General features: G+C 46.2%; 4 protein-coding genes across 5 annotated transcripts in view; all 4 read right to left on the bottom strand.

Moving 5' to 3' along the window:
- LOC135909287 (solute carrier family 22 member 6-B-like) overlaps positions 1-20,904 on the bottom strand; it is a 59,466-nt gene extending 38,562 nt beyond the window's left edge. The window contains exon 1 of the mRNA XM_065441217.1: positions 20,630-20,904. The gene's annotated coding sequence lies outside the window, so the exon portion shown is untranslated. The remainder of the gene's footprint in view (positions 1-20,629) is intronic.
- On the bottom strand, positions 4,939-12,396 carry LOC135909317 (multiple coagulation factor deficiency protein 2 homolog). Its single transcript, XM_065441256.1, has 4 exons — positions 11,953-12,396; positions 10,832-10,918; positions 6,694-6,815; positions 4,939-5,100 (listed from the first exon to the last, which is right to left on the bottom strand). Exons 1-4 carry the CDS (start codon positions 12,153-12,155, stop codon positions 5,021-5,023), a joined length of 492 nt encoding a protein of 163 aa, XP_065297328.1. The 5' UTR covers positions 12,156-12,396; the 3' UTR covers positions 4,939-5,020.
- Positions 13,285-20,651, bottom strand: LOC135909289 (multiple coagulation factor deficiency protein 2 homolog). 2 transcript variants are annotated; one of them, XM_065441222.1, is made up of 4 exons: positions 19,946-20,633; positions 18,886-18,972; positions 16,884-17,017; positions 13,285-13,542 (listed from the first exon to the last, which is right to left on the bottom strand). In XM_065441222.1, the coding sequence occupies exons 1-4, from the start codon at positions 20,086-20,088 to the stop codon at positions 13,445-13,447; spliced, it is 462 nt and encodes a 153-aa protein (XP_065297294.1). In that variant the 5' UTR covers positions 20,089-20,633; the 3' UTR covers positions 13,285-13,444. The 2 variants fall into 2 exon arrangements, with proteins under 2 accessions (XP_065297294.1, XP_065297296.1); XM_065441224.2 differs by lacking the exon at positions 13,285-13,542 and adding an exon at positions 13,878-14,029 and having other exon boundaries at positions 19,946-20,651.
- A 695-nt stretch (positions 20,905-21,599) lies between the features above and the next one.
- On the bottom strand, positions 21,600-27,600 carry LOC135909288 (multiple coagulation factor deficiency protein 2 homolog). Its single transcript, XM_065441221.1, has 4 exons — positions 27,032-27,600; positions 25,250-25,336; positions 24,272-24,393; positions 21,600-22,833 (listed from the first exon to the last, which is right to left on the bottom strand). The coding sequence occupies exons 1-4, from the start codon at positions 27,214-27,216 to the stop codon at positions 22,745-22,747; spliced, it is 483 nt and encodes a 160-aa protein (XP_065297293.1). The 5' UTR covers positions 27,217-27,600; the 3' UTR covers positions 21,600-22,744.

Here is a 27,600-nt window from a genome sequence, read left to right as displayed (position 1 = left end):
CGAGGCAACCTCACCCATTCATCAGCGCCTATCCAGAAGCCAGCGCAGCGTTGGCATCGACGGTTGACGGGTCAATAGAAGACCCCCCTACCTTCACGTAACCTGAACTAATGATGAAAAGGGCCAACGTCAAATGCTATCGTGGGAACGGCTTCGACCTCGGATTCCGAGATTGCTACGTGCTTGCTAAATATGTGGGGGCGAAGGTACAACAGCGGAGGCGGAGTTCTGCAGAATGGTTCGATATCATGGGCGGAATGATTGGCCGCGGTACAGTCATCAGATTCCCTAGTATAGCCGCCTAGGGAAGACGACGGCATTAAAAGCGGAGACCTTTCGTGCAGTAAGGGTGTGCTGACGTGTCCCAACGTGAATTCAGGCATTCAATATGCTCCTGAATGGACTGGGCTTCCGTATCTAGAGTCAATGTAACTAATGTAAAATAAACAATTTTTCCTTCATTCCTGCTACCGGACGTACTCGTCAATGGCCTTGGTGGATTCCTGGCGCAAACGCCACCTCGTGCCGCAGCAGCCTGTGTGCCTATTGCAGGCACTTCGTCAGACTTTTCACGCATCGCCGAGCTATTGACATACCTCGAAAAATGACGTTGGATTCAAGTGGGAAACGCCGCAAATCGAAGCACTCGAAGAGCTTAAACAACGCCATGCGGTCACCAGTACTCGCCCACTTCGATGAACACGCTGACACCGAAATCTATACCGAAGCAAGTAGCTAGGCTTCGACGCCATCCTAGTCTAAAGGAAAGACGGATTTGAAAGGGTCATTGCTTACGCTAGCCCATCGCTGTTGAAAGCGGAAGCCAATTATTCTACGATGGAAGAATGGCTTGACATCATTTAGGCTACCACGAAATTCTGCCCTTACGCCCTTACCCTTACCCTTAGGGCAGGCCTTTCAAAGTCGTAACCGACTACCATGATTTGTGTTGGCTGGCAAACTAAAGGACTGTTTAGGGCGCCTCGCATTATGGAGTCTGAGACTTCAATAATTTCACATCACTGCCGTCTACAATTCCGGACGGAAGCAGTCTGATGCCGACTGCCTACCGCGCCCCCATTGACCCGCCGCTACAAGATGACGAATATGACGACGCCTTCCTAAGAACAATAAGCGCGGAAGGCTTCGCTGACCAGCAAAGGAGCAGACCCAGAGCTAAAATGCTTCATCGATTACTTGGCAGGCCACACCGACGTTGTACCTAGGGCATTCAGGAGAGGGTTGTCTTCGTTTTCCCTGCGAAACGACATCCTCGTAAAGGAGAGCCTCTCTGCAGTATGTGTCAACTACCTTCTCGTTGTGCCCTCATCACTGCGTCCAGCGGTTCCATACGCCCAACATGACGATCCGATCGCTGGGCACCTCGGATTCTCCCGTATGCTATCGAGGATACGAGAGAAGTATTACTGACCACGCCTGACCATAGACGTTACCAACGACGTCAGGACACGCCGTGACTGCCAGCGACGGAAGACACCACAAACAAGCCCAGCGGCATTGCTGCAGCGAATCGACCTTGCCGACCATTCCAGCAGATTAGGAGGGACTTGTTGGGACCGTTTCCGACGTCAATATTCGGGAAGAAGTATTTTAATGACTGGAAAATGTAGAGAGGTCGGCCGGATAATGGAGCATCTGGCCTGCTACTCTACGTAAGAGAAGGGGAAGAGGGGAAGAAAAAGGGTCACAATTGGAGATGATAATGGGAGGAACGAGGTGAAGGACACATTACACAACTGTTATCACAGGCGTGAGTCCAGGCCCGTGTCACCTAGGAAACGTGAAAGAGCACGCATTGTCTCTGTCATCTGCCAACTCTGTGGCCATGCGCCTAGCAAGAGGTCTTCCGACAGTGGTCCATTGTGTAAATGTCTCAAGGTATCTCAAGGTATTGTTACCCGCTAGGCCGAAACGAAAGCCCTAACCAAAGGCACCGCGGCCGGAATCGCGAAATCTTTAGTCGATAATATCCTATTAAGACATGGCGCCCCGGAAGTACTGATCATCTGACGTATTGGAGTACTCGAATATGACGTCGTGCCAGATGACATTTCGCAATCACAGCGGCGCCGCGCAAGACCTCACGTCGTCCACGTCGTGCGTCTTAAGCCTTTCTATGCCCGATGACCAACTTCGGCACTATGTTTCATTCTCGTTGTTTATTTCTTTACAGCAGCTACTGTTGTTTATTGCTCTTGTGTGCGTTTGCAGCATCGGGACGATGCTACAAACGTTTGCCACAACAGTCACATCTACCGCTAAGTCACAACTGATTCTTCTTTTATTATGACGAGCACAATGATGTCGTTTTAAAGCATGTCACGTTCCTCCTGTTATTCATGACACTCTGAAAGCTGACACTTGAGGAAGGCGGGCGCGGCACTTCGCACAGTATGAGATGATGATGGTGATGATGATGATGATGATAATGATGATGATGATCATTTTATATATTGGCACATACCCAGAACTGCAGTTTGTCAAGAAGCGGGTGGTAGAACGATAAGAAAGTACTATGCCATGTCGTCGAAAAACATTTACTCCACCTCCACTGCCGGTTCGCCACCACATGCCCGAACACGGCGCGCAATGCGCCGCCCTTGTTCTGTTTGCTTTCTCTGCACCTGTTCAGCCTATTTTATATTCTTTGTCGCCATCTCTATGTATTGAAATGAAATCCACCGATTGATTCAGCCAATCATGGAAGGGGAACCAGGAAACGTTTCTTCATTCTTTACTGATAATCCTCTTTTGCGTGGAACTTAATTGTTTAATGAAAAACGATGCCAGATCCAACTCGCGTGTTGTATTCCAGGTTAAGAGCCTCAACTTTGTCAAAGCATTTCAATTAAAAGCTATGAAAAAGAGACCCATGATGCGTACATGTTTTTATTTCCAAGAATACACACAGGGAACTATTTACACTCTGCGCCCATCACATAACTTTTTGGTTGTTCGGCTTCGCGGTAAGGCGCATGTCACTTGGTGTTCTGCACCATGTTTTGCAACGTAGGCCAATACGTACCTGCCCGGCAAAGCCCTTCTTCTTGGCTTTGAGAATACGCTTCGGTCCAATGACACATGTACAAATTCCGCACACTACCACAGTGCGGGTTTTTATGTACGCCCAGCCTTACCTACGCTTTCCCACACAAGCCCTCGCACAATATCAGACCCCAGAGGCCCTCACCACGCAACCTTGAACTACGCAGTTTTTATTACAATGACCCCTTTTTCATTACACCATCCCCGTATTGGTCCAGTTTACTCGGTGATAAATAAACTGGAAAAGTCACAGTTTCGTCAGAAAGGTGACGTAGTGATGGCGACGGCCAAGTATTAGACAATTGCACGAAATAAGTTTCGCAGTGCTAGCGGCCATATAAACCGCTGTAAGGATTACGACAGAAACCATGCTCGATTATTATCTAATTCAATGCGAAACATTCCTCCGCTGCACGTGGCGCAAAACTCGAATGCACTCAGGTGCTCCCGGGGAAACGCTTACTGGATGACCGCCACATGCAAGGGCCGCGACACACTGACGACGTACGGCCGGAACCAGAGGCAGTCGCAGACACTACACGCCGTATCCAATTCGTCTTCTGCAAAGTGCTTTTGAAAGCCCGCGCCTGCGTACCGCAAGTGGCGGTCCTCAAGTCGGCGCTGCTTGGGCTCGATGACCTGTTCAGCAGCCGTTCGCTTGGCGTGCCGCGGTTGTTCGGCCACTCGTCGCTTCTCTTGTTGCTCGTGCCCCACAATCGCACGTCTCTCCTCGGCCCATCGCTTTGCCTGCTGCCTCGCCACTTCAACACGCATCGCATACCTCTGTAGTCTCTGCAGAGTCCTAACACTGTTACTCTCCTCTTCCGCTTGATACTTCTGATGGTTCATTCTTGTACCTCCAAGTAGAGGCCTATGCACAACGTAGCGCAGTTAGCGCAACCCAGCCACGTCTATGTCTAGCGCGCACACACGTACCGGCGAGTGGAGCAAGAAGAGGAGGCGCCAAATGACTAGCGGTGTGCGAGCGGGCGCGTGGGAGAGTGCGCGCACACGCGTGAAGCAACGAGGGGCCGCGCCAATGGCGCGGGGGAGGGGGGAGGGGGGGCGCATCGGCGACAAACTCTGTGACCTTGGACGGCCTCGCGTTTGACATTGACTCCGACAAGGCAAAGAAATGTTTCGCATCTATATTCGGTTTCTAGCTAGACAACCATGGTATCACGCGTGCAACGATAAAACATGAACAGACCCGATTTGATGACCGCGAGCACAAGCCGTCACAAAGCTGGCGTGACGGGGTGCGCCGGCGGCGAGGAACCCTCGTTCTTGTCCCAAAGCGAACGCTTCGTGTTGCATACATCGCTTCACCGCGTCTCCGAAACTTTGATTAGGCGAGCTCCAACACTAGGCGTGCGGAACCCAGCGTTCATGAAGCCACCAGTCGTCTCAGCCGGCATTTACCCATGACACACGGCGCACATGACTTGCAACATACAGCGCACGCGCCGCGCATGCGCTCAACCGCGCGGACAAGCATGTGCAGTCACGGCCGTGCTAGAGGAGACGCACGCTCTCCTTACCTAGCGCGTTCACAATCACGTGACCTCCAACATTTGGCGCTCGGGAAGACGACCATCCTTTTGGCTCACCGTCGCAAGCTTCCCCCGTGCCCTCAGCATACGGCGCGCAGGCTGTTCATACAAACCGCACTCGTAATTTATTCGAAATATTATTGCGATGGAGACGGCGAAAATTCAACTGGAGTGTCCATGTAAGTGCTGCCGAAATAAAAATATACGCTTTAAAGAGACCACAGATGGTTCAGCAGTGCACGACCAACACGTTTTCTGTCTCTGAGACTCACCGCAACTTTCAGTGACAAGCACGAAATCAATAGCGCAGAACAGAAAACAGGGAGTTTCAATGGTGCTTTACTGACGTTGCTAGTGAATGACGATGCTTCAGTGTGTGCACGAACAACGTGCGCGACTGACTACATGACCGCTCTTATTTCCGGGTACGAAATGAAGCCGTCCTGATTTGCGTCCGACTTCAACGCGGCGTCCACGTAACCTGGAAACCAAAAACGAGCATTAAGTGTATGTGGCGAAGTAAATTGTCGTTATCAAGGAATCGTAACAGCCGTGAGGCTCCACAACAGTAGTTATCAGTAATGAAAGAAACAGGATATTTCATGAGCGCCAACTTCAACATGGGTATCATTCAGAAAAACAAAAATGCAAGGTAATATACATAAAACACATTGTCCGGAAAGAAAGCACACTAACGAAAGAGCAGAACGTGACCATGAAGCGCGTTGATTTATTTTTGTTTGCCAGACACCTAGCCATGCAGAACACATTTAAAAGAGCTGTATGATGTTAATATCCTTATAGGGGCAAACACATAATTTCAATCGTCTATATAAATTACGCTATTTCGGGAGTGCCCACTGCTGAATGAATCTACATGAAGCTTCGTAACAGGCAACGTGCGTTGCCCTTTTTTTACGTTCTACAGGGTGATCATAAGTTTTATGTAATTTGTAAAAATCACCTGCAGCAGATTACACAATCCTATTTCTTGAGCTAAATTGTTCTGACTGGCGGACATTACTTCCACAACAGATCGAAACATATATTCAACTAATGAACAAAATTCGTTAATTAGATTAATTAATTACTTTCAGACACATATTTCAATTTACGAATTGTATACAGCCGTTGAGTTTGCAGGCGTATCCACTTGGAATTAATTTCCAGAATGACACCAGTTCGGAGATATGCACCATCAAACTCGCGGCAAAAATGCGCTGTTGGTCCCCTTACTTTTTTTTTTTACAAAACAGTATTTTATGGACCGAAGCACAAAGGTAACTGGAACGCCCATGTATTTCATGCCACGCTTTGGGTAATATCTCGAAAGTGGTGTCATCTTGGAAATTCAAGTGGATGCGTTTTGCAATCTCACCGACTAAAATTCGTAAATTGCAATATGTTCCGTAAAGTAATTAACTTAGTCAGTTCTTGTTAATTAGGTTAACACGTGTTTCTATTTATCGCGCTAGTAATCTGCGCCTCTTCGAATATACCAGCTGAAGGAGAAGAATTATGCTATCTGCCACAGGCAATCTTCAAAAATTCCTAAATCTTAAAAATTATCACCCTGTATACAACTATTTATTTTTCTAATGCCCTGGAAGATTACTGCATTGCAGCAAGTAGAGGCTAAGACTAATTATTGTGAAGCTACAAACTTGAAATGTTATGCGCAAGGTCGGCTGAAGCCACGAGGACGAAGTTTAGGCCAATCCGTGAATGAACCATTTTCCAATTTCTTTTAAATATAATTGCCCATGCATCTGGTCTCACTTCTCAATTACACACTACTCTTTTGTCCACGGTTTTACTTTTTCAAGGTCGTTTTCCGCTAGTCGTCGATGCCTACAACCACCTGATTATTGAACCGTCCCTATTGTGGGCATAAGAGATGTTTTGAAGGTTCATGATCATATGCGAACTGGCCATCATTTCCGTACTGGCGGCGTGCGACTATACTAGCGCCATGTTTCCCTCTGGCGTTTTTCGTACAAAACTGTACGCTGACCATGGCCTCCGTTATCGGGCAGCGCGCACGACCGATCTCGAAGGCCATGTGCTTGCTCACCTGCGATAGATTCTTCGGGCACTGAGTGCTCCTCAGCACCAGGGCGGTGGGCAATAGTGTGCAACATCGCGGCTTTCAGCTCGTGGCCGTCCAGCAAATTGTTGTCGTCGAAATCGTGCATCCTGCAGCAACAGCAGTGGCAGCGATAGGAAACGACATAGAGAATTTACAAAGCGGGGCTATCAGTTGCACCAGGGCCAATAAGCTCATAGTGTTCTCAACACAATCGGCAAGGCTTGGCATCAAAAAATGACCAAAACAACCCGTATATTTCGTTTACGGAATCTACAAGCAATCTGGCACGTTTAACATAAAAGCAAAATTAAATTGTTATTCACATTTTAGACTACGGGTTGCATCTAAGAAAAAAACATTCCTTTAAAACCGAGCCGCATACGGACTTTATCAATTGCTACAACTCTATCCTATGCGTGTGACATCTTTCGAGTTTAACTCTAGCGCAACATAGCGGAAGATGAGAACAAGAGCACGAACTGACAGAGCGTACGCCGACGTGGCGTACGTTGTATATGTTCCATTCAGAAGCCGAATAAATGTTTGGTCATATGTATCCAGAGGTTACTGAAATGTTGCAAAAGTTACAGGAGCCTGCGAACAACGTCTTAATTCTGGCACATAAATTAGGCAGGCCACTTCTCCTCAGTGTAACTGGATTTAATCAAGGGATAAAAAAAGCGCGAAGGGCAGGACGAAAGCAGAGACGACGTACACAGTGCTGCAAGTCGTCAAGTGGGTTTCAGTGGACTGACACTTATCATTTCCCCCCTTAGTCTATTACAATTCTCCAGTTGGCTCTCAGGCTTTTGTTCTTTTAACATTCATGCATTCATGCCTTTCCAGTTCATATTGTGACTATTTCTGTCGTCACATTTTTACACTCTAAAAACAATTTACGCCCTTTGAGGAGTATCTTTGTCTCAAAACTATAATCATCTATCTTGCTTGTGTTTCCTTTCTTGAAGACCCTACGCTCGCTGCTGGCCAGTCAACAATGCTGTGTCACTTTGATAACGTGCATGTCGTTCGACCTGTAGGTACAGGGCACGCAGCGTTAAAGAAATACTCGCAAGATAGATGATGGTGAGTCTTTCGGGACAAATATATACGCCCAAGAGCGTGCAAACTGTTTTCTGAGTGTCCCTGTAAAAGGGGGGAGGAGGTAAGGTATAACTGTTTTTTGAAGTTGTAGTGGACCGCAACACTATTAAGCCACTTTTGACGGAGTATAGTTAAAGAGTAAGGTATTACATTGGTTTCGATTGGCAACGCGCCATTAGATATTTCACATTTGGGAAATTCGTAATAAAGTTATTGAGTAGTAGTAGCATAAACTTTATTTTTCTTAGTATCCTTGGGCGGCGAGTGGCTCCCTTAGTCCAGGGCTTCGCTGGTCCCAGCAGCTCGCTGGGCTTGATAGAGAAGAGCTCTCTGGCTCTCTAAATCTTCGCTAGCAAGCCAAACTTCCCACTGCCTGTTTCGTGGCATTTGCGTTGCAAAGGGCGTATTGGAATACGGAGGCCGTGGTTTACACATCAACGTTACGTGGGCAAGCGCTGGCTGCTCCGCCCACCAAGGTCAGGTATCCCCATGGAGTGCAGGGTGTATCAAAAGCCATTAGGAGGTGTATATATATGTGTTTGTCTGCATGCGGCGCCAGTCTACGGCCTATTCCCACTTAAGGTCGTGTTGTGGGCGGCTGTATTTCTGTCTCCCTTTTCTTTGATTGTCGAGCATGTCTTCCTGGTGAACGAAGGGGGGGGGGGGGAGTTTCCTCGAAAGGACCGACCTTCCGACCGACCGAATGCTTATTCCTCGAGCAGTTCGGTCCACCCTCTCGTTTCCAACTTGAGAAAACGAGCGGAAAAATTGAGACGCAAACACAACGGAAAGAAGAGACACCACAATATCTTCTTTCCGTCGTCGTTGCGTCTAAATTTTTTCGTTGGTTTTCTCAAGTTTCAATATGAACCAGCTGGCCCCCCTATCAAGTAGCACTCTCGTTTCACGCGAGTCCAGAGTGCGCTGGGCACCGAATTATCGCGTGGTGACATTCTAGGGTGGTGCCTATCATTCCGTGGATATTATGTAAGACGGTACCAGTCATCTACGAACAGCACGCCGCCTAGAAGTCCGCCATGACCAATGGAGATCGTTCTTTTGCATCTGCATCTCAAAGGCCCAGCGCTATGGCTGCTGCCTCCGTCGTGCAGGCCGGAGGAGTCCGAACGGAGACTGTTATCGCTGCGGGCTCATTGTGTGCCACTATTGTGAATCTTTTTTGTTGCCACTCTACACGCGTCTGTGTAGTATGTGTCTGGATTTATTCCATATTTGTTTTGTAAAGCTTTTGATCGTGTTTCTATGCTGCTTTGGTGGTGTTCCGTGCTGATATGTTTTGGGATGGGCAAATCTAGAATGTTCTCTCTTCTTTGCCTGAGTAGCAAACCTGTTTCTTCTTCACCGTACTGAGCTCTCAGGGGATATCCCACCTTTTGCAGCAGGGCTCTTCCTTGTTCTGTTGAATTCAGACGTTTTCTCTGTTCCACGACCACGCCACGTGGAGTGTTCTTCATAGGTGTTGCAAATACTAAAGTCTGCCCGCTCTCGGTCCTCCTGTTTCTTTGGTAGCCTTAGGGCAGCCTTATACGCTGCTCTGATGATGGAGGTCTGTTAATCGTTTCGGCTTTCTTTAGTTTTAGAAAGGACAGGCTATGTGGCACTCTGTTTATAACGAATGCTTGCGCGAGTGTGACCGTCTCCGCTTCTTTAAAGCCGATTCGTTGTTTTGTGACTCTGTGGGTGATTCGTGCCACATTCGTTGTTGTTTAACTGCTTTAATGTTTCTAGCGTGTGTGATACCCTGCCATTGTCTTGTATCCACATGCCTAGCATTCTGAGATTTCGCACCTCTCTAATCGGCTGCCCGTACAATATTGAGCTTTTGTCCGGGTGCTCAGTTTTCCTCGAGTGTTTGAGTTCCGATTCTCCGGTGCACATTTCATGCCTGCCTCTCGAGTAAAGCGTTCAACTTTCTCAATCGCCTTCAACAGTGTGTCCTGTTTCTACCCGTGGGAACCCCTGTGCGCCCAGAGTCACTAATGTGGGAAACATGAGACAGCTGCGAAATTCATGCCAACCAATGCTAAAGCCACCCTCCTTTCACATTAAATTCTGAATCTAGCACTGCAATCGCTATATATCTGTCCCCAAAAATGTGTAACAACACAAAAAAATAAAGCACCGCATTTTCCCGCGATTCTGGGCTGTGATGCCTGTGCGAGGAAGCCATTTTGGGGGAATAATGATATACGGGCCAGTCTGTTCACTTAGTAAGTTTTTTGGCAGATCTTGAAGAGTTTGACGCCTAAATGGGCCTCTGTCGTGTAGTGTCACTTCCCATTTTTTTAGGTTAATTTTGGGCACACCGCGCCGTTTATTTGCTTTTTTAAAGCAACGCCCATATAATGCTCGCCCCTTTTCCTGAGCCCACATTTGAAAGCGCTACAATCCTTGTAAGCGAACAAATAGTGATGCTCGTTGATCTGGAAAACTTCACCGGATATTCGTGAACACGTTCCATATTTTGCGGCATAACTCTTGCGCCTTGAAATGAGCATTTGAGCAATTAATGTTGCACTATACTTAACCAAGTAGGCTAGCGACAAAGTTATGCTAAGTTGGCGAAGGCGACTGTCGACAAATACTGCGCTGGTTTCACCCGCTTGCTTTGGAAACTCCTTTATAATGAAAAGCTTCGTCCAAATTACATAATACGCCCATTTCGTGGATGATGACTGCGGGTAACTTGAACATGCAAACTTGGAGGGATAAAACTCGAAACATTCGCAACGGTTAAAATACATATAATATTTATTTATTTATTTATTTATTTATTTATTTATTTATTTATTTATTTATTAGTCATGGTGTTAACCCTCTTTGGGAGTCGTTAAGGTAGTGTGCAATGAATAAATTTACATAAATACACATACATTTCACGATGGCAAACTAACAGGCGAAAGCACATTTGTCGAAATACATTTCTAGACTGAGCTCAACATGGTAACATGGGTAAAAATTGCAAATCCTCCCAGTACCCCGACCCACCAAGCCTTACCTAAAATAATAAAAGTACATTTCTTCTGTGGACAGCTCTCCCGTACTCTGAAGCTGAATTATTTTTGCCACGTCTTCTTTAATGTGCCTAGACCAGAGAAGGAAAGTGCACGGTTAGCAGGTGGCATAGTGGCAATCCGAAAGTCACTTGCAAACAGATAGTACGGGTGGGTTTTCTTTTTTACTCGTTTCGTATACGCGACACTCCTGCGACATAGTTTCACAGTGGAATTGCAATAAAAGGTAGTCTGTCTCTACGCAGCCAAACTGCCGTCTCGTAGCATGACAGTTAAGCCAGCGAGGCAATGATGAGCTTGTATTTGCCTGGAGTTTGAAACTTCTGAATTTCGAGGTTCTTGCTGCTTCGTTCGCAACTTTTTTAATTATCCTCGTCATCACACACTGATCACGTAAGTGTTATTGCAAAGGAGTTCCTTACCAGAGTTCCCTCTAGAAATTCCCTCTAGAAATTCCCTCTAGAACGATACAGTTGGAAAGAAACAGGCAGGGAAATTAACTATGTACACTTCGCCTATTTAATACAGCACACGAGGGGTGGGCGAGTGAAAGAAAGAAAGAAAGAAAGAAAGAAAGAAAGAAAGAAAGAAAGAAAGAAAGAAAGAAAGAAAGAAAGAAAGAAAGAAACAGACAGACAGAGACAGACAGACAGACAGACAGACAGACAGACAGACAGACAGACAGACAGAAAGAAAGAAAGAAAGAAAGAAAGAAAGAAAGAAAGAAAGAAAGAAAGAAAGAAACAGACAGACAGACAGACAGACAGACAGGCAGGCAGGCAGGCAGGCAGAGAGATAGATAGATAGATAGATAGATAGATAGATAGATAGATAGATAGATAGATAGATAGATAGATAGATAGATAGATAGATAGATAGATAGATAGATAGATAGATAGACAGATAGACAGATAGACAGATAGATAGATAGATAGATAGATAGATAGATAGATAGATAGATAGATAGATAGATAGATAGATAGATAGATAGATAGATAGATAGATAGATAGATAGATAGATAGATAGATAGATAGATAGGGGGAGAGGGAGATGGGGCGGGGCAGGAGTTCACATTAATCACCCAAATCGCCATGTTCAACTCACTCAAGGTCCCGGACCACTTCCGCAGTGGACCACCTGTGGTGCAGCTCAGCCACCGCTGCGCTGGACGGTTTCGGAGCGCCGTGCAAAGTCGAGTCTACGTGTGCGCCAACGACCCACGTGCAAGCGAGAAACGCGGCGCAACGCAGCAACCAACTGCAGCGGGTTTCTGCGGGCGCCTTTCTCACGAATCGCCGGTGATACATGTGCGAGTCCTCAAACGTATCACACGGTGGCTTACACACACACAGACACGAAAACGTAGCACAGACGCTACTTCCGTATCAGAATCCACTGCCGACCCACAGCACTACTTATTTCTGTGCGAGCGAAAGCAACAGGCATCTGCGAAGAGACGTGGCGATGACGTCGTGGTCGTATAACGTTACGGAACAAATATAGGTCTTTCCACGTACATGTCCCGAGCGCCTGCTGGCAGTGTTCTCAAAGCTGCCACGCTTCTCTCTTCTTTTACTGCTCTTTTTTTTTCCCCGCAGGGCTTCGCCAACTTTGACGAGCATGGATATCTCAACGACGCCACCTGTCCGGCAGCTGTGCTTACGAAACCGCTGCGGCCAACGAAGACGGCTTTGAATTGTCTTTCGTTCCAGTTACTCCCATACACATGGAAAAGCAACGGCCAGTGAAATTTCCTTCGAAATATTCGCGATATAGCACATATGCGAATCCTGTCTGAAACACCTGCATGCACATCCCTCTGTACCGATCGTTAACACAAACTATCCCGATTTTGTACTACTATACGTAGAGACGAGTAGCATTTCGCGCAATTTCTTGCCCCGTTTACTGAAATTTCCCGTCGAACAGTTTCATTTAAAAAAAATGCACATCGTACAGAGTAATCGCATCTGTCGGGGAACCCTTCACTATAGTATCCAAGCGCTGACGACAGCCTAAATTTAGAATCAAAGTTCGTAAATGATTCATTGATAAACATGCACATTAGGCGACATATCGACCCCAATGTTTTTCAGAATGGAGATGCAACGGTAATGTGTCGGGTTTTCTACTAACGGGGCCGTCCCCCCTAAATCTAGCGACCCTTTATGTCACAATGTAGACATTAACTACAGAGTAAGCAAATAACATCCGGACTTTCTTTCGCCAGCTGCATGTAACTTTCCCTCCGCTCAACCATGACAGACCAACATAATCTGTAGGTATATGTCGATGTATGTATGTACGTAGGTATATATGTACATATTTGTATATGTATATAGTATATATATGCAGGCATATATGTCGATGGCAACTTCAATCCAAGTAGTACGAGCAGTTACAAAAAAAAGTACCAGTACAAGAAAGAGGCACAGAAACACGACAATATACTTTATTGTGAGTAAAAGGACTCAGTAAAGCAGTAGTATAAAGGCACTGAGAAGGCACTGTGTGCCGAACAAAAAAACAATTCCAAATAAAACGATGTATGTGAAAATGCCGTGGGCGCATAGTGGTATCACCTTCGTACAAATATTTAAGTATGCTGCTTTGCAAGGTCGCTTGCCCTTAATTCCGGATACGAAATATAGCCGTCGTGGTTTTTGTCAGCTAAAAGAGCAGAGTCCACGTAGCCTGAAAAGAAATAAAGAAAAAGCCAGAACACTCACTGTAGTTTCACGTGTACGTAAAGCGAAAATGCACCGCTCCTTCAAAATTAGAGACGGAGACGGGCACAGCATGCTACCCAAGCCATTATTATTGTGAGGCATTTTCGTTCACTGAAAAACTTCACACAGACAATGCGCTCAGTGAAAAACAGACTAGGACATCTTGTGTGATTAAAACACCGTCGCTTCGCTAATATAATTCTAGTACACCTCTAATACATTTTTTCCAGAAATCGTAGGGACATAAGTTGCTGCAAGAAAAAAAAAACTCATATTGCGTGAAAATTTTGAACATACCCTTAGCGTAGTGGGAACCGGGCATCGACGACGTTAAAACCGGGGAAACGAGGGTAAAGCAGCTGGACACTAAAAGAAACGCCAATTGCCTCCTTTCGTTGCACGTGATAGCAGTCGTTGAAGAAAACATGTTCGCGAGAAAGTTTGGTTCCAATCTGACGGTGAATAAAACACACAATCAGGCAGGATCTGCGCTTCATGCACCATCTGTCTCAACTGATCTTCGCGTAATCGCGCAGTAACTTTACCATCAATATTTGCATAAATCAGCGAGCGGCACTGCGCTTGGCTCGAATAAACTATTCACGATGAGCAAGGAAATCGAACAATGTCGAATTCTACTCTTTAACGCCAATCGCGGTACCGACGTCACTCGGAGGGTCCTCGCTTCAACAGGCAGCTACGCGTGCATGCCTGCCAAGCTGCGAATTTCAAAATTCGCAAACTCTTGCAGACGTGACACCGAGTGGTAAGGGAGACGAACGATAGCACGCGTTTTTTTTTTTTTAAGCTTCCCTGAGCAGGCGTCTTTTCAGGGATACATAATGTACGCACCTTTATATGAAATCACCTGCTTTCAAACGCTGCGCACAAGCAGCAAGACACCTGGCACAGCAAATACCGACAAGAAATACACTGTTTCCAGATCACAGTGACTTCTGCAGTTTCAGTTTCTAATTCTTTAAATGCAGTGAATTGGGAAGAGACACTATACAGACGAGGGTCCCAAAGTCGAAGACTGCAACGGGCCCCGTACACAACAAGTCTGCCGTTGCCCAATTCCCCTGCTTCAGGAACTCCGTATAGACTTCCTCGAAGCAAGTACCGCTCTCGAATGCTTTCACCATCGGAACGGATTGCAACGGAAGGAAGGTTCGGAGACCAACGAGCGAGGCTTCTTCGCGAACAGAATTTACTTTTTTCCTAAACGTCGACGCGTCGTTCGTAAAGCCGCAGAACGAGCCAAAATTTATCGGTCTTTTGGAAAATTGGAGAAAGTTGGCAGGTATGTGTATAGTAGTACGGAGCAGTGATGCCACTGCTGCTGATTTATCAGTAGATCTACTGATTTTTTATATTTTCTGCTGATTCAGTGATAAAGCGCTTGAATCTGCGGATTTTCTTGCTTTTCTACTGAAACGAAAGCGGAATCTCCAACTTTTTCAGTACAGAGGATGGATGGATGGATGGTTATAGAGGTTACAGAGGTTATATTAATGTGATGCCACCTAGCGAGAGAAAAAAAACGTGGTTGGCTCCGAGGTTTACATACATTCTTGCGTTTCCAGACTCTCAAACGTGGCGCTAACTCTGTCTTTGAGCAAAGTGGGGAAAAGGCATAGAGTTTCTATGCTCTTTGGAAAAAGGTGAGGCGGTGAATTTCTGAAAGTGGGTGCATAGCGAACCCCACAACTTTAAAACCACCATTATCATCATCATCATCATCATAACCAACCTATTATGTGCACTGCAGCACGGAGGCCTCTATCTCCAATTGATCTCCAATTACCCCTGTCGGGAATATACTATACTATCAAGCTTTCAGGTACTAACTACCATATGACGCCTTTGAATAGGCCATCGGAGGGCTTCACTGTTTTTAAATTCGTGCTTGACTATGGCTCTCTGGATCCCCGGGTTTTTCAAAAGTATCGCTAAGAACCTCGGGGTCAATTTTTGTACTATTTTCTGGAAGCTATACAATACTTCAACAGAGTACTAATATAAGCGCTGAATTCGTGGGCTCATAAACTGAGTGCAAAAACTGAAATTAAAAAATCTACTGATTTCTACTGATTTTTCGCGAAAAAATCTATTTTTTAATGTGTCGTGGCAACACTGGTACGGAGTATCACTTATGTGCGGTGCGGTCCAGTGCAGTACACAACGGTTTAGACTACTTAAGAATTCAAATAACGCATGTACGAATTTTTTTTTAATGCTTGCTATCGTGAGCAGGGCTCATATTTTCTCTCTCTCTCTCTCTCTCTCTCTCTCTCTCTCTCTCTCTCAGAGAGAGGTTTGGTGTGATGATGATGATCATGACAAAGGAGCTTCAAGACTCTAGGAGCTACCTATACTGAAAACAAGAGGCAGCTTCGATGACTTTGCTGTGGCTAATTCGCGCGCCGGTCCCATTCATGATAACAACCTTTAGTTATACCGTCCTAATAGCACCCCGGAATTTACAAAAAAAGCTGGAAATACGGGGAAGCGTGGGGGAATATGTTCTGATATCGCGCCGTTCTAAAACTGGTAGTAGAGTTATTCCCTAGAATGCCAAAACAAGAAGGACAATTTCAGAACATGCACAGGCTGCGGCGTGATTATATGCAATTCAAAGCTTTAATATGCAAGGTCAGACGATTATGTGAAGGCATACTCTCCTGTCACGGTAGCCTTCATGCAAAGCGCACATTTTTAATGCCTTCCGAGGTAAAAGAAGTTACCGCGCAGGTCATTTTAAGTTCTCGTTATTCTGGTTGCACCTAGGCGTCACATCGGCTTAACGAACTGTTCCGTGGGCGAAAGTGTGATCGTTATTAAAGGTTACAGTAATATGAATCAGTTAGAATTAGATTCTGGGTTCTCACTTGCCACAATTGCGATAAGATCATGAGGAACGTCGTAGCGGGAGACTCCGGAATAATTTTGACCCCCCTGCGGTCCCTTAAACGTGCACCCTATGCGCGGTACACGGGAGTTTCTTGCATTTCGCCCCCGTCGAAATGCGGCCGCCGTGGCCCGGGTTTGTTCCCACGCCCTCTAGTGAGGTAGCTAGGCTCAGTGGAGCCCTGGGATAGGGGCCCAGCCTTGCCGGAAGAGGCTCCAAGTCTCCGGCGCCTAAGACGACGACCGAGACCTCGAGACGCTAAATCCTTGAAGGAACCAAATAAAGTTTTTTTTTTTCTCTCTCTCTCCCCCACGCCCTCAGGCTTAGAAGCGCGACGCCATAGCCACTACGAAGTGAAGTTAGTAATGTGCAGTGCTGCCGAAGGCTTAACTCACTGGCGATGTCCGCCTCCGGTATGATCTCCATCTTTTCGTCCTCGTGGCCGCCTTTTTCGTGGTGGCTGGAGTGGTACATGGCCGCCATCATCTCTTGGCCGTCCAGCAGGTTGTTGTTGTCGAAGTCGTGCATCCTGTGACATGCAATCCACAAATCGGTCTGAGGTGTGAGCAACTGTAGGCCTTGGTAACAATTTAAGAATTGAGCTCGGGCTCAGCCACTCCTAATAAATGGGGGGAGGGGGGGGGGGGGTTGCGCACTGCATCAGCACTCCTAGCCACAGCGCTCGAAAAAAAAAAATAGTTCCAGATGAGCACCGATACCGAAAGAAGTTCGTACGCGTTCGCCGTCACGTAACGGAAATGTGCTAACGTAACCGCATGACGCATATGTACATATTCTTGTTCCACAAGCGGTGTATCTGGCACTTCGATCTTAGGCTGTCGCTAGAGTGCAGTAGACTAGTACACGCTAGTTCTCACGGACAATAAAATCGAGGGCAGTCTCTCTGTATCGCGTAAAGATTCAGTGGAGAGAAGCGCTAATGAACTTAAGTCAATAGGTTCGTATTTTTTGCATTACATGCTCGAAACACTGTGAACTCTGCTAACGACCGAACATATATCGTTCGCTAAAGTAAATAATATAGAATTTACATAGGTAATTTCCATAGAATAATGTTTTCATTGCGTAGAATTGTCCCCATACACGATATCCCAACCCAACCATATCGGTTAAGTTTGTCGGCGCGAAAGTTCAGTGTCGCAGCTCAACGCAGATGCGGAGTTCGGCTATCAACTTAAAAAGTTAGGTTTCGGTCATGTTTGTCACGATATATTTTTTTCGAAGCCGACATTTTTTGTGTGTGAGCAGCGCAGCTACAACGCAATGCTATATAAAAACTTTTTTTTGCTTTTTGTGTGTGTACACGTGTGTGTTCTCTCTCATTCTATGTACGCTGATATCGTGACGCTAGCTTGACGGCAACATCATAAGTATGACGTACGAAGCGTTTGAAACGCGAAATTGAAGAAAGCATGTCAGATATCTATGCATGTGATTGCGATACTAAGCATTTGTTTGCTCCTAAACAAGGCGCAGTCCAAGATTTCAAGTGGCCCAACACTAGCTGATGTGCACAAAAAAAAAAGAAGGGGGGGGGGGAACACCGCATCCACAAGCGTAAGAAGCCATCATTTGTTACACCATTCACTTCTAATGCTTCTTAATTTCACTATTTGTGATAGTGCTGCTTTCAAATCTGGTTCGATAAAACATAATATTGAGTTCATGTAATTAGTTTTTTTTCTTGTCATTGTTGTTATTATTGCTGTCTTATTTTGTACAATAGCTAGTTAAACATATATATATATATATATATATATATATATATATATATATATATATATATATATATATATATGTATATATATATATATATAGTGTTGTATATTAGTATAGTAAACTGTTTCATTTTTAGTGTACTTGCTCGCCGATTTTGATCAGTATGCCATTATTATATGCTTCTGCTCTTCGACCTGCGAGTCAGCTTGCGTTGGGAGAAGAGGCCTTTGTCAGGCTGTACAGCCATTAGCTTGTGCCCCCTCTTCTGTAAATAAGCAGGACAAATAAACTGAAACGTCGGAGTGCTACATCACAAGACAGCCTACAATTAATTATTCGAAGCGCGAAGTAGACGAATCTTTCGTTCGGAGGGCTTCCTGTTGTCATTAGGGCTGTAACTAATCTTCTATATCATCGCGCACAAAGAAACCGCAGATCTCGTAAATGCCTCCCGTATCTCGTATCCAATACCACACAACGTTAAAAATAAGTTCGCTTTCACTGAAACATCAGAGCGATTGCAAAATTAAAAATCAGAAAATAGTAATCCTAATAAATATACTAGCGCTAAAGTGCACAGCGCAACGATTTCGATGCACGAACATCTTATTGCACAAGCTACAGGCACAAAAAATTACCGTTTGCTCGCTCGCTTACCTGAAATAGTAGAATGACAATTCATCCTGCGACATGACTCCGGCGCTTTCAAGTTCAATCATCTTCGCGACGTCCTGTCTAATATGACTGGAAACAAAACGCATACAAAAGATGTAAGTGAACAGAAAAGTCTACATTCTAAAGCACAACAGTCCGCAAGTTGCTTTGGTGCGTAAAGCCCCATAATTATTATATAGGGCATTCCGCTTGAACAATTCCCGTTTAAATCTTCACTGAATCAGCCGAGAACGAAACAAGTTATCTCTAGACTAGAAAAATTTAGAAGAAGGTAGAATCTGGCTGCCGCCAATGAAGCTGTTAATGCTCAAACTGCTAAACGTCTTGACCTTTACCACTAGGGGCCCTAAAGAATGTTTTTTTTTTTGTAGTTCTGCAGTTAGCCATGACGTCGGATGAAAAAAGAAAGTGCTTAGAACATACACACGTAAACAGCCTTCCTAAATTCACCATGCGCGTAGCTCAGTCGACGTGGAAAAGGTCAGACACGTCGAAAGCGACGTATACTGAAGTTTCGAATGAAACAGACGCACAAAATCGCTTTTTTCATGAATTTGCGGAAGTACACAGCCCCGAACACACGTTTAGTATACACGAGTGGCACACTGCGTAATGAATGAATCGACGACTGCCCATTTCTTCTGGGTTTCAGGCAATGGTGTTTCTAACTCGTACTATGTGTCGTCACGCCGAAATGAAGAGAAAAAGCCGTCACTTTTAATTGCCTGTTCCTGCGACGTGTGATCGCAGCGTAACCGGCTGTTAACTACACGACAGTTCCAAAGCTAAGCGCCTGTTATTCAAAAAAAAAAAGTTTATGCTCCGCTTAGCTTGTTTCCTAGCGCCACATCGGAGTGAGTACTTTATATATTTTAATCGTATGAACTGTAGCTCAAGATCGCCTTCGTTACTCAAAGGCAAGCCCGCAGGTGACTCGATCCTGCCTCCCAAACAGAAAAATACAACCAAAGCAGGCCATCGCAAGTGAAGACCTGCTGCGTTAACCTACAACGACGTGGGCGCAGATCGATTTTACACTCACCCCAAGTCGCGGGCAACTTGCGCCGCCGACCACTTCTTGCGTAGCTCAGCTGCCTCGCCGGTTTGGGCATCAGGGGGCAGGTCCGCCGCGACAGCGGCGAACAAAACAGTCGCACAAAAGCCCCAGCTCGCGAGGGTCTGCATGTCTTCTTGCTTTTCACAACGAGGTCACAAAAACAGCTGTCCTACGCTCGGCGCAGCGTCCAAACACTGTAGACAGGAAAATCACTTCCGAGTGCCTACCGCAAGGACACAGTCGCTGCGACGCCGCCGCCGCCGCCGCTTCGCCGACAAGTTTGAGAGCCCGAACGTTTACGCGGCAGCCGTGCCTGAAGGTTCACGCGCTTCGAACCCTGACAGCAGCTGCCGAAGCTAAGCGACGAACGCCACGCAGGCATGGGAGGCCACGTGGGGGAAGCCGCGCGCGCATGCACGCACAAATATGCACACACACATAAACACACGTGGAGTTCTCGCAGTGGCGGCAGACTAGCGGCCTCGGCTCGACGCGTGTACGTTAGGAACGCTAGCGATAGACGGCTCTGCCCACCATCATCGTTTGAGGCGTGCCCAGAAAGACGAAACTCGCGAGAAGAGATAGAGGGGCAAGAGAAAGAGAGAGAGAGAGAGTAAGGAAAGTAAGCGGCGGTTGTCGTCTCCAGCCTTGGGCTGCGCTTACACCCACCGACAATCCTTCATCAGCTCTCTTCCTCCGATAGGGACTGACGTCAGTGCCAGCCGTTGCGACAGTTGCGACAACAGCTGGAGAGCGTCAGCTTTTGGCTGCAGCCGCGGCTTCGGCTCTGGATACGGGCGCGGCTCCAGCTGCGAGAGGCGGGAAGCTCGAATACGGAGCCGCAGCACCGGGCTCTAGTTTAGCGGACCGGGTCATTAGAGCTTCGGGAAAGCCAACGGTATCCCCGGACTAGATGGGCCCGCCTTCAGGCCCTAGAAATTTGGAAAATAAGGTTATCTATTTCCGCGCTTTGTATGACCTATTTCTGCCGTAAAAGTTCATAGTCGATTTGCGCCATTCACAGCTCTCTAATGACGCTGTTGACTAGTTAAACTTTAGCGGCAGTCACGCGGAACGTCTTTAAAACATATTGGCGACGTGGGCGTAGGTCGGCGGCGTTCTTAAGTTTTATACTGAGCAATGAAACAACCTCACCGTCTTTATTACCCAGTGTACGTCCACTGCAGGATGCCGATGTAGTACGTTCTAATAAACGGGTGGAGCGGGTAGTACGACTTCAGTGTTCGCAATCGTGAAGCGAAAAAAGGTAATGGTGGAGGGGATCAGGAGGGAGGGGGAAGATAATTTAGATGGATCATTGCGGTTTGTTGTCGAATAACTATAGGCAAGTGAGAAAGTAAATAATCGTCGAAAGTGCAAACTGAGAACGTGACCGTACAGTGGACCGACCGGCAAGTAAGCAGTTCTCTTCCTTCCCCCATCCCCTTTCCCAACAGACAAAATGACAGCCTTTTTGTAGTCAGGATTTCGGTCACCATGAGTAATGTAGAGTGGGCACGGCCGGAGATTAATGAAATTAGATGAATAAGGGACGAATTTAAGAACACGTGCTGCAGACCCACTCACTTTTAGGCCCCAGTTGCACAAACACAAGAAGTTTTAATAAAGGGCAGGCGAGGAAACCATGAAATGTTTATTTTGAAGCTTCCACTGAAAAAGTTTAGATGATAGTTGCACAAAAAATGTGGCAGAAACTAATGCAAAAGGTGGTGACAGTGGAATCGCCTTTGTATCGGGATTATACAGGGTGTTTCACATAACTTGGGCCAAACATTTGAAATATGCAAATGCTGCGTAGCTGGACAGAACCAAGATAATGTCTGCTGTCGCTTGAAGATACTCAAATTATCTTTTTACATTCCACCTAATTAGATAATTAGTCTTAATTAACTTCTCACATATTACAATTAGATAAGAAGTGTCGATGAGAAAATTGTAGAGCAACGTGAGAAGCTCCAGATACAGCTTTGTTTTTCAATACGTGCTACATGAAAGTTTTTCCGAGCGTGAAACACTTTTATGTCGCACGTATTGAGAAACAGAAAGCTGTATCGGGAGTTTCATGCTGCTCAACAATTTTCTCATTGACACTTGTCCGTTAATTATAATATTTAAGTTGACAAAATATGACTGATTATCTAATTAGGTGGAATGCTAAAAATAACATGAGTATTTGCAAGCGACGGCAAACAACATTACATTGGTTCTGCCCAGCTATGTAGCATTTGCACATCTTTAAAGTTTGGCCGAAGTTAAGTGAAACACCTGTACGTGCATACGTGAATGCCTGAGAAAAAATTTGTGGTGTTCACGCCGCTGGGAATGCTTTTGGTTACCTGAATGATAATTAACACCCCTATGAAGATTCTATGTTTAAATTAATGAACAACTGTGATGTGCACCAGCGATCCACAGTTTGAAACTTATCTCAAATACCTTAAAAACTAAAAGGTTATGAAAACTCGCTAAAAAATCTACTTCATTCGGCGGTTACTTGAAACAGGTATAAAACAATCACTTCCTCATTACACGGGTGGTTTAAAACCACCAAAGCTGCCCAGTTCGTTCCTTGCTTTCTAATCCGCGTAGGGTATCTTAAACAACCTGGAGACATCAGATGCTCGGTTCAGTGGGGACGCGTTCCGTTGTTAGGATGACGCCCGCATAAACTTCATGCCGTGACCACGCCATTCTTAAATACTGTAAATCACAACATGGAGGAGAAACGATGACACCGTGGACTTGTCGTCACGCGGGCGCCTTCTATGGATCGTCAGTGGATTGGCGAAGCTCAGCGTACTCCAGGAATCCGTCATTGTTCTTGTCGAAGTGCAACAGGGCATCCACGGCCTCTGAAATGCACGCAGTCGCCGAAGAGTCAGGATTAGACACGGCAGTGTGCCATTAATGGATCAGCGATGGCATGCAAGCGTGATCCGTCCACTCCAACCGCCAAATTAAGAGGTTGTAGGAGTACTGGGACGTCTTTATTTCTGCATGCGCGAAGAGCTACACAGGGTATCCCAGCTATAACGTTAGCCACGCTCTTCAACGAAAAAGGAAAAAAAAATAGATTTAGAAATACGGTGCAAGGTAATGCTAAAACCTACGGTGCTTGGCCGTCCGGCCTCTGACAACCAAATACCGTACCTTTTTTTAGTATCTTGCAGCTTTTCTTTTTTTTTTCGGCGAACAGCTCGGCTAACCTTAACTGCAGGTGGACGCACGGTTAAAGGTTAAAAGACACACGGATATCAAGGGTGAAGTGGGGGCACCGACCGTTTCAGTATAACGAAAGACTGGTGTAACTATGCTGTCGGATGTCGTTATTGACGAGACAAAGACGAGATTGTGCGAGTCTAGCGATTCTTTGTACCCTCTTTTGCTGACTCTTGCAGCAGCGACCACTCCTGCTGATGTGCATTCGCAATCATTTAAGGACACCGTTACGATACCGGCTGTGTTCTTGTATGCATAGATCAATCTCTGCTCAATGCTTTAAAGAAAGTGCGTTATCTCACTTCGCGGATATAGCGAAACAAAGAAATGTACTTGCGCAAAATAAAAAATAATAATAAAAAGCAGCTGGCACATGGAGAAATGGGTGGGGGGGGGGGGGGGGGCGAATGTATTTGAGTGGGTGTGATCGCTGCTGCCAGGAACATCAAGTAAGGGAAAGAGTATAGAGTTATTATACTGGAGAGAGGACCCGATGTGCGACAGACATGCTGAAGTACGGCGAAACGCCCTCTTTCTTTCGGGAATCAGCTGCTTACATTCGCAGTGTGTATGCAGGTCAAGAATCACCTCCGCACTGTATGACTTGAGTGCATGTGTTCGGAGTTACCTCCAATTTTTGTAGTGATTTGTTCTTCCTATAGAATGTCGTCGTCATCATCATCATCATCATCATCATCATCATCCTGGTTACGCCCACTGCAGGGCAAAGGCCTCTCCCATACTTCTCCAATACAATGCCTTAGTCCCATGCAAAGAAGCAGAATGGATTGTGGAGAAGTAACTGAGCACCCGCTTAGGAGCCATTGGGTTCTTGTTCCGAACCCACGTAAATTAATGAACTTTTCTTCCTACGTTATTTTCTTTCCCGAGTCTTCGAACGTGATGGCGTATACAAGGAGCTCTGATGTTACAGGGAGCTGTGACGCTACAAGGTGCCGTGATATTACATGGATATCCCAATATCTTAGCTCGTAACAGTTTTTGCGCAGTAAAAGAAGGAAGCGCTACAGCGAAGTGCATCTTTCACTTCCAGCGGATCGTGGCACTTACCAACTGTCTCACTAATTCCGGTCTCGGCTTCCTCCTTGCCATGGCCGTGCGTCCCCATGTGCTTCATCGCGGTTAGCAGCTCCCAGCCGTCAAGCATGTTGTTGTCATCGAAGTCGTGCATGCTGCGAATGGCAGGAACGTTAATTAAAGTTCATTAAATTAAATTCTGCAGGTTTCCGCGTCAAAACAACGATACGATATTGAGGCACGCCGTAGTGGGAGGTCCGCGAATTAAATTTTAAGCACCTGGGCTTTTTTTTAACGTGCACCCAATCGCACGGGACACGGCCATTTCTGCATTTCATCAAGTGATGTTTTAGAAACCTGCAGACCTGCTTTCGTTCCTTCATAAAAAAAATATGGTGGCAAGTAGCGGCGTAATGCACTTTGTAATACCTGAACTTAGTACAGAAACGTAGACATTCACGAACAAACATTTTTGACGAGCCCGGTGCCTCACTTTCTAGTTCGATGAAACAGCGCTTGGTGTTTTTTACATACTTCAATCAGCTTCACGAATGGTGCAGTCATACTACAAAAACATATGTTAAACACAGTAGCTCTATATTTTACCGGGATAAATTACAAGTGATGCCTTTTACTTTTCGAAAACAATGACCCGTGTATTCAAACTATCCTTGGGTGGTGTGTAGGACCTTTTCAACAAGTTAAACGGCATGCCTGTCTCCCTCAATACAAAGCCACTTTCAGTTGATATAAAAATTGGACCTGTTCCCAGGCTTCTAGATCTGCATGTCTCTGAAGTTTGCAAATCAAGGCAATCAATGCCTTGGACGAACAATCAGTGCACAGGTCCCAACGGAAATAAAATAGAAATTAGGTGCCAGTGCTGCACGTCAATAGAAGTTAGCAAAATTAATTTTCAAAGCATGGTAACGAAGCGTAAAAGATAATAACTTCTTTTTTTTTACAAAGCGTCAATTATCTATGCTACAGACAGCAACACGATAAACTTACCGAAGGAAGTAAAATATAGTCTCGTCTTCCGTCAGCTTGCCCTCGATTTGCAGGTCTGTGATCGTCTTCAGATCTTCTTTGAGGTGCCTGAAGCAAAAGATCATAAGAAAACAATACACGTCCGCTTTGATAGACCCGCTGTATACAGGTTTATTGTTTTTGGTTGCATAGCTTTTAGGTTTATAGTTTCCCTATCAGTTATTTGACTTCACTGTCTGTTCACTTTATAAATTGTTGCTAATATATATTTTTTCTTAAATCAGGCCCTTCAGCTACCCCTATTCTTTTCGTTGTCACAGTGCGTGTGTGTGTGTGTATATATATATATATATATGTATAAACTAAACGATTCCTTGCTTGCTACACACCTTATTAATAGGGAGCATGGACTTTTGAGACTCTTCATTACTCGCCGAAACGTCAAAAAGGACCATGCTAGTGTGCGTGTGTTCACTAAAGATATATTATGCTTCTGAAAAAAAGTAGCGGCAAGATCGACTGGCATTGAATTTTTAACTGTTGGGGTTGTATACTGACGCTAAATAAGAACGACCTAGGGGGTCAGGTTTTTTTTTTTTTGCAAACTTGCAAGGATTGAGCCCTGTGGGAGGGATGATCCCAGCTTGCTCAGTCTCCTATGAGCCAAACATTTCAGCCTGATTCCGGAATCGTAACGATAAGGTAAGCCCTATGTTATAGTTCATCATTTTTATACTTACGTTGCCTGCATTATGCCATGGCGTCCATTTTTACTATAAAGAAAATGCCACAGCAGTAGTTTTCATTGTAGTAGTTAAGATTGCATCCGGCGTCAGGCTGAAAAGTTAAATTTGCTAATCTTTTGAGATGCCTCGACCATACTCAAGATAGCGCTTGCCCTATCCACCGTACATCGTAAGCAATCTGCCTCAACATGGCGTCAGTTCGTAACTGGTCATTGCACTGCGATATGTATATTTGAGCAAGCGAACGTCCTAGTCAAAGCACACATGAGTCTTCCTTTTTCGCTGTGCCAAACTGCGAAAACGATTGGAACCTAAGGCAATGATAAATTGTGCAGCCTTCCACACTTCTGTCCAGAGCTGTTGAGTGGTGCTTTGCGAAGCAAAGTAACATATGTACGCGACATTTCTTCCTCGCCGCTCGCTTTCTGAGATAACGCTTTTTCGAGAAGCAACAGCAGCCACGTGAACATGGAAGCCTCATGGTTGCTCAACACGGTACCTTGAACCGTCTATGTAGTTCTCGGTTCAGGAGCTCGCGGGACTCAAGCGCGTGTACCTGTACAGGCGCCCAAATCTTTAACTGGTGTGCGGGAGCGACGACTTTTCCGTGCGTCAGCGCCGTTTGACGGGGCGAGGCTGGAAACAGTCTGAGGCTAAGCGCATGCGGACAAAGCGCGCTCAGCTGGGCCCATCGTCTACTAGGCTGTTTCCAGCCTCGCCGCGTCATACGGCGCTGACGCCCGGAAAAGTCGCCGCTCCCGCACACCAGTTAAAGATTTGGGCGCCTGTACGTTCGTCCACGCTTCCGTACAGAGCGTTCTAGCGCTGGGTGTGGAGAGCAAAGAAAGTAATACCACAGCAGCTGCTAGGTTCAAGGTACCGAGCTGAACAATGTGCTGCCCGGGCAGCCTCACGCTTTCACTGGTCACGTGCATTGTCGCTCAGAGCGGTCAGCAATGCGCAGGAACATCGACTTCGTTGGATCGCAGCGCACCGATTCACCGCTGGAGACGGAAGCGCGGACGACCGTATGCGCGAGCCTTCTTCGTGCACTTACTCGATGTCGTGGATTACATCCCTCGTTCCGAATTTCCGTCGCACTTCGGCTACTTTGTCGCCGCCGTCATCGGAAGTCGCCAGCGCCGCCTCCGGGAAAACGCAGCTCACGACCACACACGACAGGCACAACGCAGCGAGCACCGGTGTCCGGCCAGCGGCCGCAGAAACGAGCGTCGACAGCATCACGACGCACCGAGGAAAAAAAAAAAGCAGGACGAACGCACACCGCCAAACGCAGAAGAAACAAGGACTCCGCTGCGGGCCTTTGTTTTTCCCCTCCTCGCAAGTTTCGCCTCCTGGCGAATAACACAGCGTATAACTTGTCTCGGGCCCGCGAACGATTTGACGGGCAGTTCTCAGTGGCAGCTGCGGGAGCCCAAGCACGGCTTTCTTCCTGCTGGCGGAGTCGCGAAGGGGAGGTGGCGGCTACGGGGCAGCCACGTTGGACGCTGATAAGACGGCGTCAGCGCCCGCGATAAGCTCGTCGCCGACGGACTGCGCAGATAAGCGGCGCTACGAATCTCCGCTGCGGCTGCGCGTCGCAGGAAGCAGCTACAGTCCTCGCGT

The sequence above is a fragment of the Dermacentor albipictus genome, chromosome 5 (assembly GCF_038994185.2).
Source record: "Dermacentor albipictus isolate Rhodes 1998 colony chromosome 5, USDA_Dalb.pri_finalv2, whole genome shotgun sequence".
Lineage (NCBI taxonomy): Eukaryota > Metazoa > Arthropoda > Arachnida > Ixodida > Ixodidae > Dermacentor > Dermacentor albipictus.
The sequence above is the reverse complement of the archived record's forward strand: the minus strand, read 5'-3'. Positions and strand labels throughout refer to the sequence as shown.

Bases quoted from the DNA above. Each gene is read 5' to 3' on its own strand.
- LOC135909317 (XM_065441256.1), bottom strand. From the start codon at position 12,155: ATGTATCACCGGCGATTCGTGAGAAAGGCGCCCGCAGAAACCCGCTGC. The intron at 10,919-11,952 runs GTGAGTTGAACA...TCTCTGGTCTAG, and splicing joins GAAGTGGTCCGGGACCTTGA to GCACATTAAAGAAGACGTGG. The intron at 5,101-6,693 runs GTGAGCAAGCAC...TTTGGTTTCCAG, and splicing joins GCCCGAAGAATCTATCGCAG to GTTACGTGGACGCCGCGTTG.
- LOC135909288 (XM_065441221.1), bottom strand. From the start codon at position 27,216: ATGCTGTCGACGCTCGTTTCTGCGGCCGCTGGCCGGACACCGGTGCTC. The intron at 25,337-27,031 runs GTAAGTGCACGA...CTTTTGCTTCAG, and splicing joins GATGTAATCCACGACATCGA to GCACCTCAAAGAAGATCTGA. The intron at 24,394-25,249 runs GTAAGTTTATCG...TGCCATTCGCAG, and splicing joins ACTATATTTTACTTCCTTCG to CATGCACGACTTCGATGACA.
- LOC135909289 (XM_065441222.1), bottom strand. From the start codon at position 20,088: ATGCAGACCCTCGCGAGCTGGGGCTTTTGTGCGACTGTTTTGTTCGCC. The intron at 18,973-19,945 runs GTGAGTGTAAAA...TTTTGTTTCCAG, and splicing joins CAAGTTGCCCGCGACTTGGG to TCATATTAGACAGGACGTCG. The intron at 13,543-16,883 runs GTGAGTTAAGCC...ATTTCTTTTCAG, and splicing joins ACCGGAGGCGGACATCGCCA to GCTACGTGGACTCTGCTCTT.